This window comes from Helianthus annuus, chromosome 8 (assembly GCF_002127325.2).
Source record: "Helianthus annuus cultivar XRQ/B chromosome 8, HanXRQr2.0-SUNRISE, whole genome shotgun sequence".
Classification (NCBI taxonomy): Eukaryota; Viridiplantae; Streptophyta; class Magnoliopsida; order Asterales; family Asteraceae; genus Helianthus; species Helianthus annuus.
The window spans coordinates 127,534,870-127,551,084 of NC_035440.2; the positions used below are offsets into that span (position 1 = coordinate 127,534,870).

The window sequence follows — 16,215 nt, forward strand, 5'->3', positions numbered from 1 at the left end:
TCTCATTTAGGCTAAAATGGTTTACTAAAATTGAGGTTTTGAAGTTTGAAGTGTGTCGAAAATGCATGGGAATTTTGAGGAGCGAAAGGGTAGGTTTGTAAAAGTAGTTCGTTTGACTTGGGTGATTTGAGGCGCCCGTTGTAAGTATGAGTAAAAACGTACATGTGTGTGTAAGCAAAGTGAGTTTGACTATGTTTGAATAACTCTATGGGGAATTATTTAAAAAAAGGATGTTACCTAAGAAAAAGTTTTCGTATAAAATAGAGTGTATTTTGATGAAATGTGCGGCCCGCACCGTTGGTTGTAGAAAAGTTTTATCGGTTTTAAGGTGGTTTAGTGAAATCACGTGTTTGTAGAAAATTGTTTATTTGTGGAAAAACTAGGATGGTAGGATTTATGATTTAAAAAATTTTGGTGGTGATGGGCCGACTAAGTAAAGTTTGTGCATAGTAAAGTATGGAAGTTTGTTTCAAGAAGTAAGGAGTATCTCGACAGAACTAAACCGACGAGGATATTTGTTTAGGAGATTGAACGTTTAGGCCGATTTATTGTTAATAAGGTTTGGATAAAATGTCAAGGAATAATCGTGATGTGAGAGTGAATGAGCGATTCGGTAGATGAATGTAAGGGTAGGAATTGTATGATTTTTGGATATAATGCGAATATGAAGTGTTGAGGATGACGTTTCGTCATGGATAATCGGATAGCGCGTTTAGCAGTGCGTTTGTGAGTTACTAGAGTTTGTTTAATCGCGTCAGTCAGGTCAGGGAAGACACCGAATTACCCATGGCACGTTTTACGAAAGTTTGGTAATATGGTAAAAATACTTATATATAGGAAGTACCAACGACGTATCCACCATGTTCCAACCATGTTACGTAAGTCTCGTTATTCGGTGTCATGTTACGTTCCGTGAATGACAGACATTGATGGGCGACAGATATTGGGGTCGACCATCCCATGAAACTCCTACACCATGCGCCCTATATGTGTCAATCAGAAAGTAACTCAATTTTGGGAAAAAACCTTAAATTACATATAACGATTTGAAGAAAAAAAACATACATTTAGTATGAGTAAAATAGACGTCCAGGATTTCGAGCAGTCCTGGAAGTCTTTATAATAGCTTCGTTTCCACATGAGCAATAAACCGTTGTCATGGTTGTTGAACTTGGCTATGCTTGTTTTGGGGTTCTTGGAATAAAGATAGGGGTTGCAGCAGTTTAAGTAAGGGTTTAATAAAAGAGGAGGAGAATATGAAGTGCAAATTGTCCTTTTTACCCTCACATGTAACTCACATTGTATCACTTAACCACATAAATAAACGGTCTTAATGCTAAAGGATGAAACCTGTAATAAAAAACAAACGTAAAAGACAGCCCGCACAACTTTTAAAGATGAAGGATGAAAGGTAAAGTACGTTTTCTGTAATTTTGTCATGATTTTATAGATAAAAAAAAGTAAATATACATATATACGTAAAAAGATACACATATATTGTTAAATTTTACTAAAACATTTGAAAGTAGGGGGGGGGGATATTCCACGGTCCTCCCAACCGCCGAGGTGATCCCACCTCGCAGACCGCCACCCAGCAAGCCTGAGTCTGGGGGTAAATCCGCTACCGTAGGGGCATTGGGAACGAGCAAGACTCGAACCTGCCACCTTCGGGTTAGAATGCGGACTGGTGGCCATTGGGCTGAGTAAAACTATTTATATATAAAACTATTTTACAAATCCAAAACATTTATCCAAGGATCCAATTTTATTAGCCTTAAATTGAACCAGGGCCCCGTGGTCCACCCACTTGATTTTGCTTAATAAGTAAAAAGAATTAATATACCGGTGAAAAGTAGCTTTCTTGTATAAAGGAGAGATTTTTAATATATTAATAATTATAATAATAGTAATTATACTTCAGTCCCTGTATGTAAAATAGGCTCCTAAACATTTCGTTAGAGTGTAACATCATGTGGGGTATGGGTGGTATGAAATATGAATCGTTACATCAATAATTTATTTGTCACACAATCAAATCATACGAATTATATAATTTAGCCTTATACGATCTATATAACAAATTTTCTCCCTATCATACGACACGTACGACTATCATATGTCCCGTTTGAACACTTTTCGCCCACATCATACGTCTAACATGACACGTCAATGATGTCGGAATATCATGTTTGTATCATGTTTGTGGTGTTTATATAAATATGCCATATAAAAAAGGGAGAGGCTTAAGGCACATCCTTACTTTACTAAAAGCATTCACATCCTAACCATCAAATTATGTGAGGAGGGGTTTTTATATTATAAAGGGTATAAAAAGTGGTTGTGAGTAGAGGAGAGAGAAAATGTTACTGTTCATCTGTATATTTGGGGGGACACTGTTCACCCGTTATAATTTTTTAATATATTTTGAAAGTGGTTGTGAATGGAAGTGAGAGAAAAAGGTAATGATAATATTATTTAATTGAAATGAGAGAGAAAAAGTATTTGTTTTTAGTGGAAATATATTGATATAGGAGTTGTTTTTTAGTGAAATGTATGTATAATTTGATAGATTGAATGTGAATGCTCTAATCAATCTGACTAACTTGAGAGCTATACACTCCTACACATGAGTGATTCAAGGACTATACACCAATAAATAAATAAGTAATTAGTTGTGACGCAATTATACGAGCTTAAAATTCCTCTTTCTTTTTCTCTCATTTCACCCTTCTTATTCTATCTCTTTTTTGTAAATATTTTTATCTTAAAATATCTTAAATCTCCATTAATTGCTATTTAATATTTAATTCATTCAATTCATGTGATACACATGTTTCTAACCTATCTAAGTTATAAGCCGTATACAACTGTTATACGCCTGTATACAAGTAAATGGTTGTGTCGCGTGTTATACTTTTGTAAGCCAACATTCTTTTTCACGTTTATCTCATTTCACCTTTTTGTATTCTTTCTTTTAGATTTGTAAATATATTTTATCTCAAAAATCGTTTCATAATTCCTATATACCCATTACAAATATTTAATATCTGCTTTATTCATTCCGTATATTGCACGAATTTCCACCCAAATACATTTTTTTTGAACATCAATCTATATGTATATATAGAAGCCAGTAAAAAACTGAAAAAGCATACAACAGAATCGGAAAGAAAAATAATTACAAGATCATATTGATATCGAAATCAATTCAGTTGTTCCACCCAAATACATACATAGTATATATAAAATCCACACGCCCATATAATCTATACATTCGTATACCAAATAAAATTTAAAAAAATGTGTGCACATACAAAAAGGGACACACATCATAAAAAAACATCTTTATTTGTGGTAGAGTATTTTCTTGAATTGACTTGTAAAAAAGCCAACTTTTTATGGGAGGCCAATTATTATTTTCTTGAAACAAGTCAATTACTACTGCATATGATACAGATAATACATACAAAATTACACACACAACATTATTTACCCTCTTTTGTCACTACCCCATCTCAACAAATCACACACCTGTAGTGGTTGTGTCCATTACTCTTGCTACATGTGGGTAGTGCTTTGCTCCAAACACTTTCACTTCTTCATCTTCTTCAGCACCCTCATCACATTTCAACTCTTAATTAACCATTTCCCATCTGGGTATTCTTTATCTTGCAGATTTAGAGGCTTATTATCCATTTTTATAACTTTTCCGGTGAACGGAGATGGCCGGAGGTGGTGGAAAGTCCGATGAGCCGGCCCCACACCCACCTAAAGATCAGCTGCTTGGTGTTACTTACTGCATTACAAGTCCACCCCCTTGGCGTGAGTTTCTTGTTTTTTTTACATATTATTATTTATATATATAGTATTGTTGTTTTAGATGGTGTTCTTGTATTTTTTTTTATGTTTCTTGTGACAAAAGTTATTCAAGAATCTTTGTATGGAAAGTTGTTGGTTCTAATTTGTGTTGTTTAAGGTAATGTTTTATGTTTTATGTTTAAGATACTTGGTATCAGTTTGTTCTGATTCTTGTACAATGGTTTTGTGAATCTTTGTTATTTTGTTACAAATAATGTTTTTGTTCTTGGTATCTAGTTTATGTTTTTTGACTGATTTGTTATGGAAACTGATTTTGGGTTCTAATATTTTTAAATAAAATGAATTAATTGTTGGTGTTTCATTGTTTTAGTTGAATCTTGGTGATGAATATGAAGTTTTATACAATTTTTTTTGACAAAATCAAACATCACTTTTTACCTTTTGGAAATTTGATCTCACCAAAACATTCATACCCTTTACTTAAAAGTAACTACTTTTGTAAAGGTGCAAGATTCTAGTTGATTTGATTTGGTTTGATATTGTGGATCTATTGTGAAAAATAAATGTTATCTATGATCTATTAATCTTCTCTTTACTTGTTCCTATCTTTTTTGATGCATTTAAGGATACCCTAAACGAAGAGTTGCTTTTCCAAACATATAATTATCTGGTATTTGAGAAATGGTTACCGACAGCAGAGCGGAAGCTTAAAATAAAATTAAAGAACTAAATAAATGTGTGAATTTATGAGGCCCACGCTTCATGTGTTTGTCCAAGTGTACGGCTCATTGAGACGTTTAGTCTATATCTTACGGGCCGTGTGACTTCAAACGAAGCAAACTTACGCTCATTTTAAGTTGAGCCCGTTTCTAGCCCACTTGCTTTTTCACTGTGGTCCAAGTATGAGTCCGCTAATTCTTGTATCGGCTCAGTATCGGTTACAGTATCTTGGGAATGTGTTCACTTATTAATCTAGTGAAATTCAAAAAACGTAAAAGGTGGCCTAAATATTATTGTTATTATTATTGTTATCAATTATTTTAATTTAAACTTGTGTATATTTGTTGCAGCTGAGGCTATTCTACTCGGTTTTCAGCATTACTTGGTAATGCTCGGCACAGTGGTTATTATTCCCACTGCTCTTGTACCCCAAATGGGTGGAGGAAATGTAAGGCATTAAAATATAAACATATTTTTTAACGTTTCTTGAAATCTTGTATTGTGACGGTAGTTATGTTTTTAAACATATATTTCAGGAAGAGAAAGCAGAAGTCATCCAAACTCTACTTTTCGTAGCGGGTTGGAACACGTTGCTACAATCTTTGTTTGGTACTAGGTTACCTGCTGTGATCGGGGCTTCGTATACTTTTGTCGCACCCACAATTGCAATCATCTTGAATAACCGATGGAATGATGCGGATCCTATTGAGGTTGGTCAACTTGACCTTTTAGAATCTTTTGTGAAAAAGAAACAGAATGTTGACAAATCACGCATTACGTTTGTGTTAATTAATTTTTTTTATTGTTCAGAAATTCAAGAAGACGATGCGTGCGATCCAAGGGGCGATGATTGTTGCTTCAACGCTTCAAATTGTTTTAGGGTTCAGTGGTCTCTGGAGAAATGTTTCGAGGTTGGTCAACCCCCCACCCGTTTAACCCATTTGTTACTATCCGCCAACCCGTTTAACAAGTTTACAATTTGAATACAACCCGTTTAGCGTGTTTAGATAAATGGGTCAATTGGATCATGTTTGGGTTCAACGATTTAACCTGCCAACCCGATACGATTGACACCCTAAATATTGCAACCCGTTTACGTACAGCTGATAATCATCATAGATTCTTGGGTCCCTTTTCGGCTAAACGTTAATTTTTCTTTTTCTTATATTATTATAGATTCTTGAGTCCCCTTTCCGCTGCTCCTTTGGTCGCTCTTGCTGGTTTTGGGCTCTATGAATTTGGATTCCCTGGGGTAAGTATAATTATATATATATATATAGGGGATGGATACTTTGAGAACCACCCCGAGTTGCAAGAACTTTGAGAACTCCGTGAATTTTTTTTTTTTTAATTTTGGTGATTTTTTTTTTATAAAATAACTTTTTTTCAAGGAGTTCTCAAGTTCTTGCAACTCGGGTGGTTCTCATCTGATCTTGATCCTATATATATATATATATATATATATATATATATATATCCTTTAATGAAACATACATTTATACGGGTACGCGTGTGACAATGTGATTCAAACTTTGTTATTTTAGGTTGCGAGATGTGTTGAAATCGGGCTGCCTCAGCTCATCATTGTAGTTATCTTGTCTCAGGTAATATTAATGCTGCATCGGTAAAATACTTCCATATTGTCGGGGACCCGCAAATGTTATATGGGTCAAATTTATTAATTTCAAGATTTTGGTTTCTTTGATTATGTGCAGTATGTATCTCACATGATACATTCAGGCAAGTCGATTTTTGAGAAATTTTCTGTGGTGATGTCGATTGCAATCGTTTGGATTTATGCTCACCTGCTTACTGTTGGTGGGGCCTACAATCATACACCCCCTAAAACACAAACAAGTTGTCGAACTGATCGCGCTGGATTAGTCGAGGCTGCACCATGGTTAGTAGATTTATATTGTATATACAACCCCCTTAACTTTATGGGTTTTACGCATTTAACCCTTTCAATTTCTAAAAGGTTTGTAAAATGTCGCTTTGAATTCCTATTATGTTTAAGCCCTGTACATTTTTATTTCAAAAAATTTATTTCTTACGTTCTTATTTTTATGTACATGTCGGTATAAATTCGAGTTCGTCTACGTTTTAACATAAATTTTATTCCAAAATGAGCCAGATCAAATATAATGCATTTTCATGTTTATTTTTATGTACATTTCAAGGTTGTCTACGTTTCGACGGTATAAATTTGAGTTACTCTGTGTTTCGTCGTAAATTTAGTTTGGAAACGAGTCAGGCCGATTGTAGTCTACACTTTATCACGACGCACACGGCCCGCAGCAACGTGCGGCTGGTAATAAAATTAGTTATATATATTCTGAAATGTCAAATTTATTTAAGAAAATGAAATACATTGATGCGGGCCCAAGTGAGGAGGAGCGGGCCATCTTGTATTTGGAGACCCAAGATCGCGTGACAAAAGGGGCTTCACTAAAATGGCTCTAACTTGGGCTACAGGTGTCTGTTTTGGGCGTGCGACCAGGCGAATCGATCGTGAGAACGAAGCCCATCTTTCTACAAACCACCCATCGTTCGGGCCCAAAAAAGCTTATTTCTATGACTTATTTATCTTTTTATGTTTTTTATTGCTTTTGGTGGACTTTTTTTTCGTTCTAGCTTTTGGCCCAAGTGTGTTTTGAGGCCCGTTTTCAATTTATGTTATTATTTATATGGATGTAATGGGAGAAAGATAATCAGTTTGGAATTATATGAAAAGTCATTTTTCTCTCCCAAATCACTAGTATGTGTGAAAATCCCAACTTTCGGTATTCTTTGTGAATCAACGAATTTTGGAAGAATCGTTCCTGGTATTCTGTGAGAATCAATAGGTCTGATTTACTATCCCGTTTTCTAGTCTACATCATACATCAATTTAAGGACTTCAAGTAAAAAATACTTAAGGGATTGTTATAAAAAATATGATTATATAATAATGAATAAAAATATAATTTTTTTAACAATGATTTTTTTTTTTTAGGATAAGAGTCCCGTATCCATTTCAATGGGGTGCACCATCATTTGATGCTGGTGAAGCTTTTGCCATGATGATGACTACTTTTGTTACTCTTGTGGAGGTCTGTTTTGGTTTTCATCAGTCGATTAGATTAATTTATATCCATACAACTAACCATTAAGAACATAGTTTAATTTTTGTCTAGTTATAAGTTTGTTCTAACATGTTGCAATCATCATGTCAGTCAACCGGTGGCTTCATGGCGGTCTCGAGATATGCAAGTGCCACCCCTCTGCCTCCATCTGTGCTAAGCCGTGGTGTCGGTTGGCAGGTGATTACCATTATTTATCACTTGTATTTAAAGGGAAAATTGAAAAATGGTAAATTACCATTATAACCCTTCACTCGATATATTATTGTTGCATTTATTAAGTATATGTTTGTCGTTTGTTGTTAGGGAATTGGCATTTTGTTGTCGGGCTTGTTTGGAACTGTGAATGGATGTTCTGTATCTATGTGAGTACCAAAATTTTAAATTTTTTCTTAGAGTAAAATGCCATTTTCGTCCCTCAGGTTTGCCAAGTTTTGCGACTTTCATTCAAAGGTTTGTTTTTCCGCATTTGGATCCAAAAGGTTTGAAATCTTGCCATTTTTATTGGGCTCGTTAACTCCATCCATTTTTCTCCGTTAAGTCAGGGATATTTCCGTCTTTTTTTACTTAAAGGGCAATTCGTTTTTTTTCCAGGGGTATTCGGTCTTTTTACATAAAGTGAAAAAGACCGAAATGCCCTTTAAGTTAACAAACAAGACGGAAATACCCCCGACCTTAACGGAGAAAAATGGATGGAGTTAACGAGCCGGATGAAAATGGCAAGATTTCAGATCTTTTGAATCGAGATGCGGAAAAACAAACCTTTGGACGAAAGTCACAAAACGGGCCAAACCTCAGGGGACGAATATGGCGTTTTACTCTGTTCTTAAAAACCACAACTTTTGAAAAAATAAAATAAAAAATAAGCCCTGTTTTATATTGACTCACTTGTTTGTGCGTTGGTAGAGAGAATGCCGGTCTTTTGGCTGTGACTCGTGTTGGTAGTCGAAGAGTTGTACAGATCGCTGCAGGGTGGATGATTTTCTTCTCAGTTCTTGGTATATTTTTTTTATATATTCTCTTTTATTTATCATTCGGTAGCGAGTCAAACGGGTAATTTTGTACATGTCAAAACGGGTTGGATCAACCAGAAACACTTTTTTTGTCTATAACATTCTTATTTATTTTCCCTCTTACTTCCGATTTTACGGTTTTACCCGTTAGAGTATATCATAACCTGAATCGACCCGTTCATTAATAAATGGTATGCAGGTAAATTTGGAGCAGTCTTTGCTTCGATCCCCGCGCCCATCGTTGCGGCTCTGTACTGCCTTTTCTTCGCTTTTGTCGGTAAGTTACTAAATTTACATTATTACCCAATCCATCCACCTTTTTCTTGGTTTATTCGGTAGAATTGGAGGGCGATAACGTCTTTTTCATTTTTTTGTAGGTTCTTCGGGTTTGAGTTTACTTCAGTTCTGCAATCTCAACAGCTTCAGAACAAAGTTCATACTGGGCTTTTCGTTCTTTTTGGGCTTGTCTATTCCCCAATATTTCAATGAATATGAAGCTATCAATGGTTATGGTCCGGTCCACACGTCCGGAAGATGGGTACGTTCAAGATGAGAGGGTCGGGTAACGGGTCAAAACAGTTCGGGTAGAAAATGGGTCGTTTTTAGTTTGGGTAGAAAGTGACCACGTCGCGTTGGGGATGACTCACAAACTAAGCAGTTAATGCGGTAAAATATCGGATAATGGTCGTCCGATATTTGAGATATAGGTTATTCGGGTGGGATATCGGTAATTTTAATATCATGCAGAATTATATATATAGCAATTTAACACTAACAACTCAGTATACCCTCCTACCATTAAAAATTAACCTTTTGCAACTTGCAAAACACGAACAGTTGTAGCAAGTAGGATTAAAACACTAATAGCAACAATAAGAAGAAAGACGAATGGTAGAACTAAGAAGAAAGCTACTGATTTCGGGAAAATTGGTGATATATCGGTCAATATCGCCGCTAATATCGGTATCGATATACTGACCGGTAATTCACACCGATTTATTACATGAGGACCGATAACCGATATATCACCGGTATTAACTGCATAGCTCACAAACACCTTTTGTCCGTTTTTAATATTTGTTTTTTATAAATAGTTGGCGCGTTAATTATGATTTATGACTACAAAAAAAAAACATTATTACTAAATAGTCTAAATCTTTAAATACAAACAAATTTTGATAATGATTTATTTGACGACAATTTTGAGATAACAAACAAAACTCAAACCAACCCACTCATAACTAGACGGGTCAAATGTGACACTTAGAACAGAGTCCTCAAGATTTCAAGAAAAGTCAACTACCATATTTAGACTCGTCGGAGTTGACTTTGAGACATTGAGACCATATGGGATTTAGATTTAGAGAGATCCCAGAAAAGAAAGTTTCAATCTTGACCCGTTAACATCATTAACATCGGTTCATGTGGCTATTTTGCAGTTTAACAGCATGGTGAATGTTCCGTTTTCGTCGGAAGCGTTTGTGGCAGGGGTCGTAGCATATCTTCTGGATAACACGCTTCACAGGCACGATGGTTCGGTAAGAAAAGATAGAGGCAAAAATTGGTGGGACAAGTTCCGTTCGTTCCACAGTGACACACGAAGCGAAGAATTCTACTCGTTGCCGTTTAACCTCAACAAATATTTCCCAGCTGTTTGAGGTGAAGAAGAACATGAAATACCGACAACTGTTGTTCTTTTTAGTTTCATTTATGTATCTAATCTTGTGCTAAAATAGTCCGGGCTTGATCATATTCCACGAGTGATTTATGATTTATTAGTTGTTTTTTGCTGTAAATGCAATGGTAAGAATGAAGATTGATTGAAGCATAAAGGATTAGTTTTGTGCTTTCAACTACTTGAGTTAAGAACATTGTCTTACCACTTTTGTAATAGAAATCTTGATTCCTGAATGTGCACTTGTTTTGTTTTTTGATAATTTTTTTATTCTTATGTGGTTCACCGAGTAATTTTCCTCTAATCGGTCAATTATTCGGTAGACGGTCAATAGCGGCCCTAAGCAGTCTTAATCGGCCAAAAATCGGCGATTCCGGTTAAATTCCGGCCATTTTCCGGTCAAACCTTGTAAATTTCGGTGATTAATATTTTCTACTTAAAAAATAGCCGATGAGGGGTTAAAACTTGTCTTGCAAGAAAAATTACACATAAAAATGTGTGCATATATATAAAATTGAAGATTACATATAAAAATTCCAATCCGATTAATCGCTATGTCCATACCTTACCAGCTAACTAGCGTCTAACGATTCTTACAACACTGCCGTCCGTATACACAACATACTCGCTTAGTAGTTAGTACGAGTTTGTCAGGAGTTGACAGAACAGTTCAAATAAGAAACCGGCATTTTGAAAATATTCTAGTATCGAAGCCATATCGAATTGGAAAATAACTAGACAATAGAAGAAATCATTCCAAAACACATTTATTCATTAACAACAAGTTATTCACTCAGCATGCGCAGTCAAAATGTTTAAATCTTGTGATATTCTTGTTTAAACAACATAACAAAAGGCGACCCGAAAAACCCTGCTCGGTGTACTTAAAGATTTTTGGTAACCCATGTTGAACCAGACCTCAAAATATCAAGCTTCTGTTGTGTTCTCTGCAGTCACCCCGTTTTCTGGTTCACGGTGCTTGTCAAATTGGCTGAAATCCCCCTTAGCCATAAAGAGTTGCGTGTGATGGTGCTTGCAATATAGCTGATGTTCGTGAGTCACGTAGTTTGATGAACTTATGTGACACCCGCCGTAGCTGCATTTGAAACAGGCTTTGTGGTATGCGTTTCCATCGACACCCACCTGAAAACCGACCATCAAGATCATGAAAGTTTACAACTTTTGGTATATAAACGCGTATTTATGTATGTTTTGAGGCATCAGATTGTTGGCATAGCACTTTAGGAGTGGTTAATGATTATTTAGGGTTGATAATTTCCGACACGACCCAAAACACGATGCGAAAATAATCAGGTTTTGGGCTGGCATATCTAGCCTGTTCAAAATGCAAGTCTTGTTCGGGTTGACCTGTTTAGTTAAATGGGTCAAGTACCCTTATGACTCGTTTAACCCATTTTTTTTTACAACTCACCAACCCAATTAACACGTTCACAACTTGAATATTACTCGCCAACCCATTTGACACGTGTAGAAAAATGGGTTAAACGGGCTGTGTTTGGGTTACACGACTTTTAAGTGTGTGTGGTCAGGATTGGTGTTTTTGACACGAATAAAAATATGGGTCGTGTTTGGGTTGAACACTTTAACCCACTAACCTGACATGATTGACACCCTAGAACTTATATTACATGTAAATCCTTAAATTAATCAGAATTTACATGGAAACACCCTCTAAATTCTTGTTTATATACTTTACCTTTTCAAGGGGGTAGACAGTTTTCTTGCAAGTAACACATTTGTCTTGTGTCCCACCAAACATGCTTGATACTTTGCTATTAGACTGACCCTGAAAAAAAATCCAAATAAGGGGTAAGTACTTGGTTACCACCTTTGATATTACACAAATAAAAAACTTATATTTAGTCTATTATGATTATAATCGACCGTTACCTGATCATATGATCTAGCCGTTCTCGGGGTACCTACATGACAAATAGATGGTTAGTTGCAAAGTTACAAACATCTTTTCCCTTCAACATCACAGTGGTATCTTTATAGGCGTGTTTTTGGTTTATTTACTGGTTCACATCCATCACTCTTTCATTACTAAGATATTACGAATCAATCGGCATATAAAGGTTGACCCGGAGTTGTGTCAGAGACACATGAACCTGAACACGACACGAGTTTTTCACGGGTTGACTTACGACTTATTTAACTTGAAATTTCGTTTTATATTCTTACATAATAGTACTCTAAAGTTACATAGTTACAAACAAAATTACTGATGTATATAATTGCATTACATTTAAACTAGAAAACTTTTTATTTCATTTTTATCATTATATTTTCGCATAAAACACCTAATCAGTTTAAGTTACAACATAAAATACATATTAAAAAATTAGTATAAAGTTAAACGGGTCAATATGCGATGAAAACGGCCCGTTTAGATGAATGTGTCCACTGCGCTCGACCCAACCCGTTTAGACTATACCCAAAATGGACTCACCTTCAAAACTCTTGTCCAAACTTCCAGTCATTTTGAAGAGTTGATCAAAGTGAGGCTGGCAGTATAACACTCCTTCAAAAGAGCTGTAATTACTCAACTGCAATAAACAAATTTATAAAAAAAAAATCACAAAAACCACACAAAATAGTTTGTTTTCGTTTATCGGTTTACTGCAATTATTATGAACTTTTTTTTTGAACGGCCAACAAACTCAATCCCGAGCACTCTCGGGGCACCCACTGGACAAACGGAGTACTCCGAGAGTAACCCGAGTCCACCACCAATTCCGGGGAAAACCCGGTAACCCACCCGCCCGTAGGCACGACAGTGAAATTACCGGTAAAACCCGTTTGGCTCAAGGATCCAACCCAGGTTTCCCTGGGTCTCCTATCATTGCCCACTAGTGCCTCAATTATTATGAACTAAAGAAACCTTCAAAGTTTCAATAAAAACTCCCATCAGATGATCTATAAATTTAAATTTAATTCTAGTTATCTAAAATCTATGAACTTTTGTTGACCGTGAGAAACCCGTTACCCGTAAACTCAGAGGCCTACTAATACTCTGCTAACCAATGAGATAAGATAATGGGTAGTTAAAAGCAGAAAAACAGTGGAATGTGGATTCGATATTAAAACGTCCGCTATCATCATTAATGTCAACTTTTTTACTTCATAAAAATCAAAGAAAGAACCCTCAAATTGTTAAGAAATCTTATCACATGCAGCAAAACTCAACACTTTATTTCTTTAAATCAATAACCACACCATATCATAAATAACAAAAAAGATAGACTATAACTAAAAAAAAGATTTAAATGCCATTTTAGTCTTTCTGGTTTGGGTCATTTTGCTAGGTTAGTCCAAAGGTTTCATTTATCGTCTCTGGGTCCAAAAAGGTTTCACTATTGCCATTTTAGTCCACTAGTTAACTTCATCCATTTTTTCTGTTAACGAGAAGGGCAATTCGGTCTTTTTATATGTAATTCTGTTAACCAAAAGGCAATTCAGCCATATAAAATGACCGAATTGCCCTTCTCGTTAACAGAAATAATGGATGAAGTTAACCCAGTGGACTAAAATATGGTGAAACTTTTTTGGACCCACAAACAAAAAACGAAACCTTCGACAAAATGACCTAAAAAACATAGACTAAAATGACATTTGACTCTTGAAAAAAAAAAAAGCCCACAAAACCCAGATCAAAAACAGCAACAAATAATCATCAAACCTTAAAAAAACCAAAATAAAAACTTTAGAGCCTCCAAATCAATGATCACACAAACCCCATATTAAAACCAGCATCTAACACAAATTGAACACAATCAGATTAACTCAAACTTAAATCATCTTGATACAATCATCAAATAAAAATGAGAAATTAATAAACCTTCAGGGTGCCTTTGCAATGGTGGCATCTGAAACAAGCCTTGTGATAAACTTTATTATCCACAGTGAGTTCATCCACAAAGTACACAGTCTTCTCACAAGCCTTACACTTTTGTGTTGTCCCACCATATGATGCCATTTTTGTATGTAACCCTTTAAAGATTCAACAAAAATGAATACCCACAACAGAAATCAGATCAAGAAACACAAAACATCCAAAAAATAATAAGAAGTTTGTGTTTGATCAAGAAAAGTTAAAGACTTTGTGTTGGAGTTTGTTGGTGGAGTCTAATGAAATGAAATAAAAGGGCCGGGGTTTTACAACAAACAAAGATTGTCAAAACACTTGTTCTGTAGCTGTCAGTTAAGGGGTTGTCTTTATAGTTATGTGAGACTTTGGGGGGTTATTATTGGTGTGAAGTTACTGTTTTGCCCTTTCAGTATATTTTATTTGTCTCTATGGGTTGTTTAGGAAGGGAATCGTGTCATCTTTCAGACCAAAAAGTAAGTTCGTGCGTTCTATGAAAGCAATCTAGATTCGGTGCACAGATCAGGTTCCGAATGTAAACTGGCCCGGGTTCGAACCGGTTGGGTTTGTTGGTTTGTTGACTGGTTTTTATCTGTTTTGAGCAGTTATGATTGGTTTGGTTATGGTGTAACTGGTTTCAAATGAGAGAATTATAATTTAATTTGTTGTATTGGTTCCAAATCAGTTTCTTTGTATGCCAGTTGCAGTTTCGTTCAAAAACAGGTTTTTATTGTGCATCTCTAGTTCACGGTAAATAATAATACGAGTAAACTTTCGTTTTGCTCTCTTTGGTTTGATCGTTTTAACGGTTTTGCCTCGATCATTTAGAAACGCCTTGGTATTTCTATTGGTTCTCTAATATACTCCTTGCTCTTAACTTTGTTTATTTTTTATGTTAAAAGTAAGGGGCGTTTTTGTCTTTTTAGTTCAAAATATGGGTATTTCAGTAACTTTACATATAAGTATCTATTATTTATTATTGTTAACTACAGAAATCCAATTTTCATTACCCTCATGTCTCTCTTATTGAAAAGAGAAAAGTACAAAAATCGTCTTTTATGTATGCTACTTATTGCAAACTGTATCCTTTATATTTAAAAAGTACAAAAACGTACAAACTCTTGCACGTTACGCCATTTGACCCTAACTCAGTTAGTTTTTATTGTTAAATATGACCAAGTGGACCCCACATAAGGGTATTTTGGTCTTTTTACCCATTTATACTAAAATAAATAATCATAATCATAAAAAATATAAATAAAAATAATTATGTTTATATATATCTTACACACACATAAATACTTCCCCCCCCCCCCTCTCTAAAACTAGCCTACCACCACAACCCAACCATCTGCTGCCACCATCACCCACCCGTCCGCCACCACCACCATCATTCTTTCTCTCTCCCTCTCTCCACCACCAACCACTACCTCCCCCATCTCAACGACTCTTAACATCACCAGCACTACACTACTGTACATAAACCCTTAACCGACACTACCATTAAACCCCAACAAAGACGGCGTTTCTGGATCTGGAAGAACAATGGAGGATAAGAGAGAGAGAATGGTGGTTTGACGGCGCTTCTGGATCTGGATCTCCGACGACGACAGTGGCTGCTGGATCTTTGACGACGGCGATGGCTGTTATATCTGCAACAGTCATATGACGGATTCAACACCAAATCAAATGACATCTCTACTAAATCCTGTAATAACACGTTCTGAATTGTGAATTAACAGGTTATAAGGCAATCCGGCAGTTGTAGAATCTGATATTTGTGAAATAAACCTTGTGGATCTGATATTTGTGAAATAAACCGGTGAGTAAAGCGAGGGTTGTTGATGGTGAGTAAAGTGAGGGTTGTTGATGGTGGTGACTCTAGAGTAGTGGTAGTGATGGTGGGATGAGGAGGTTAGAGAGAGGGAGAGAAAGAGAACTTGGTTATTTAGTCAAAAGTCGTTCTCTCTCTCTAAA

General features: G+C 35.7%; 2 protein-coding genes across 4 annotated transcripts; one reads left to right on the forward strand and one right to left on the reverse strand.

The window, feature by feature from the left end:
• Nucleotides 1-3,435: 3,435 nt before the first annotated feature.
• On the forward strand, nucleotides 3,436-10,611 carry LOC110923513 (nucleobase-ascorbate transporter 6). 3 transcript variants are annotated; one of them, XM_035975813.1, is made up of 15 exons: nucleotides 3,436-3,564; nucleotides 3,676-3,822; nucleotides 4,890-4,987; nucleotides 5,076-5,249; nucleotides 5,350-5,450; nucleotides 5,716-5,791; nucleotides 6,084-6,143; nucleotides 6,255-6,439; nucleotides 7,535-7,631; nucleotides 7,755-7,841; nucleotides 7,968-8,026; nucleotides 8,568-8,659; nucleotides 8,874-8,951; nucleotides 9,052-9,212; nucleotides 10,114-10,585. In XM_035975813.1, the coding sequence occupies exons 2-15, from the start codon at nucleotides 3,723-3,725 to the stop codon at nucleotides 10,330-10,332; spliced, it is 1,587 nt and encodes a 528-aa protein (XP_035831706.1). In that variant the 5' UTR covers nucleotides 3,436-3,564; nucleotides 3,676-3,722; the 3' UTR covers nucleotides 10,333-10,585. The 3 variants fall into 3 exon arrangements, with proteins under 3 accessions (XP_035831706.1, XP_035831707.1, XP_022023287.1); XM_035975814.1 differs by having other exon boundaries at nucleotides 3,453-3,568; XM_022167595.2 differs by having other exon boundaries at nucleotides 3,558-3,822; nucleotides 10,114-10,611.
• A 461-nt stretch (nucleotides 10,612-11,072) lies between these two features.
• LOC110921466 (LIM domain-containing protein WLIM1) lies at nucleotides 11,073-14,564 on the reverse strand. Its single transcript, XM_022165791.2, has 5 exons — nucleotides 14,212-14,564; nucleotides 12,823-12,919; nucleotides 12,261-12,292; nucleotides 12,067-12,156; nucleotides 11,073-11,492 (listed from the first exon to the last, which is right to left on the reverse strand). Exons 1-5 carry the CDS (start codon nucleotides 14,347-14,349, stop codon nucleotides 11,277-11,279), a joined length of 573 nt encoding a protein of 190 aa, XP_022021483.1. The 5' UTR covers nucleotides 14,350-14,564; the 3' UTR covers nucleotides 11,073-11,276.
• Nucleotides 14,565-16,215: the final 1,651 nt, after the last annotated feature.

What these genes read in the sequence shown, in the direction of transcription:
- LOC110923513 (XM_035975813.1), top strand. Translation starts at nt 3,723, where the DNA reads ATGGCCGGAGGTGGTGGAAAGTCCGATGAGCCGGCCCCACACCCACCT. An exon ending in CTCTGGAGAAATGTTTCGAG is followed by an intron (nt 5,451 to 5,715) that starts GTTGGTCAACCC and finishes ATATTATTATAG; the next exon opens with ATTCTTGAGTCCCCTTTCCG. An exon ending in CCTTTTCTTCGCTTTTGTCG is followed by an intron (nt 8,952 to 9,051) that starts GTAAGTTACTAA and finishes ATTTTTTTGTAG; the next exon opens with GTTCTTCGGGTTTGAGTTTA.
- LOC110921466 (XM_022165791.2), bottom strand. Translation starts at nt 14,349, where the DNA reads ATGGCATCATATGGTGGGACAACACAAAAGTGTAAGGCTTGTGAGAAG. An exon ending in TTTGGACAAGAGTTTTGAAG is followed by an intron (nt 12,293 to 12,822) that starts GTGAGTCCATTT and finishes TTTGTCATGTAG; the next exon opens with GTACCCCGAGAACGGCTAGA. An exon ending in CGGCTAGATCATATGATCAG is followed by an intron (nt 12,157 to 12,260) that starts GTAACGGTCGAT and finishes ATTTTTTTTCAG; the next exon opens with GGTCAGTCTAATAGCAAAGT.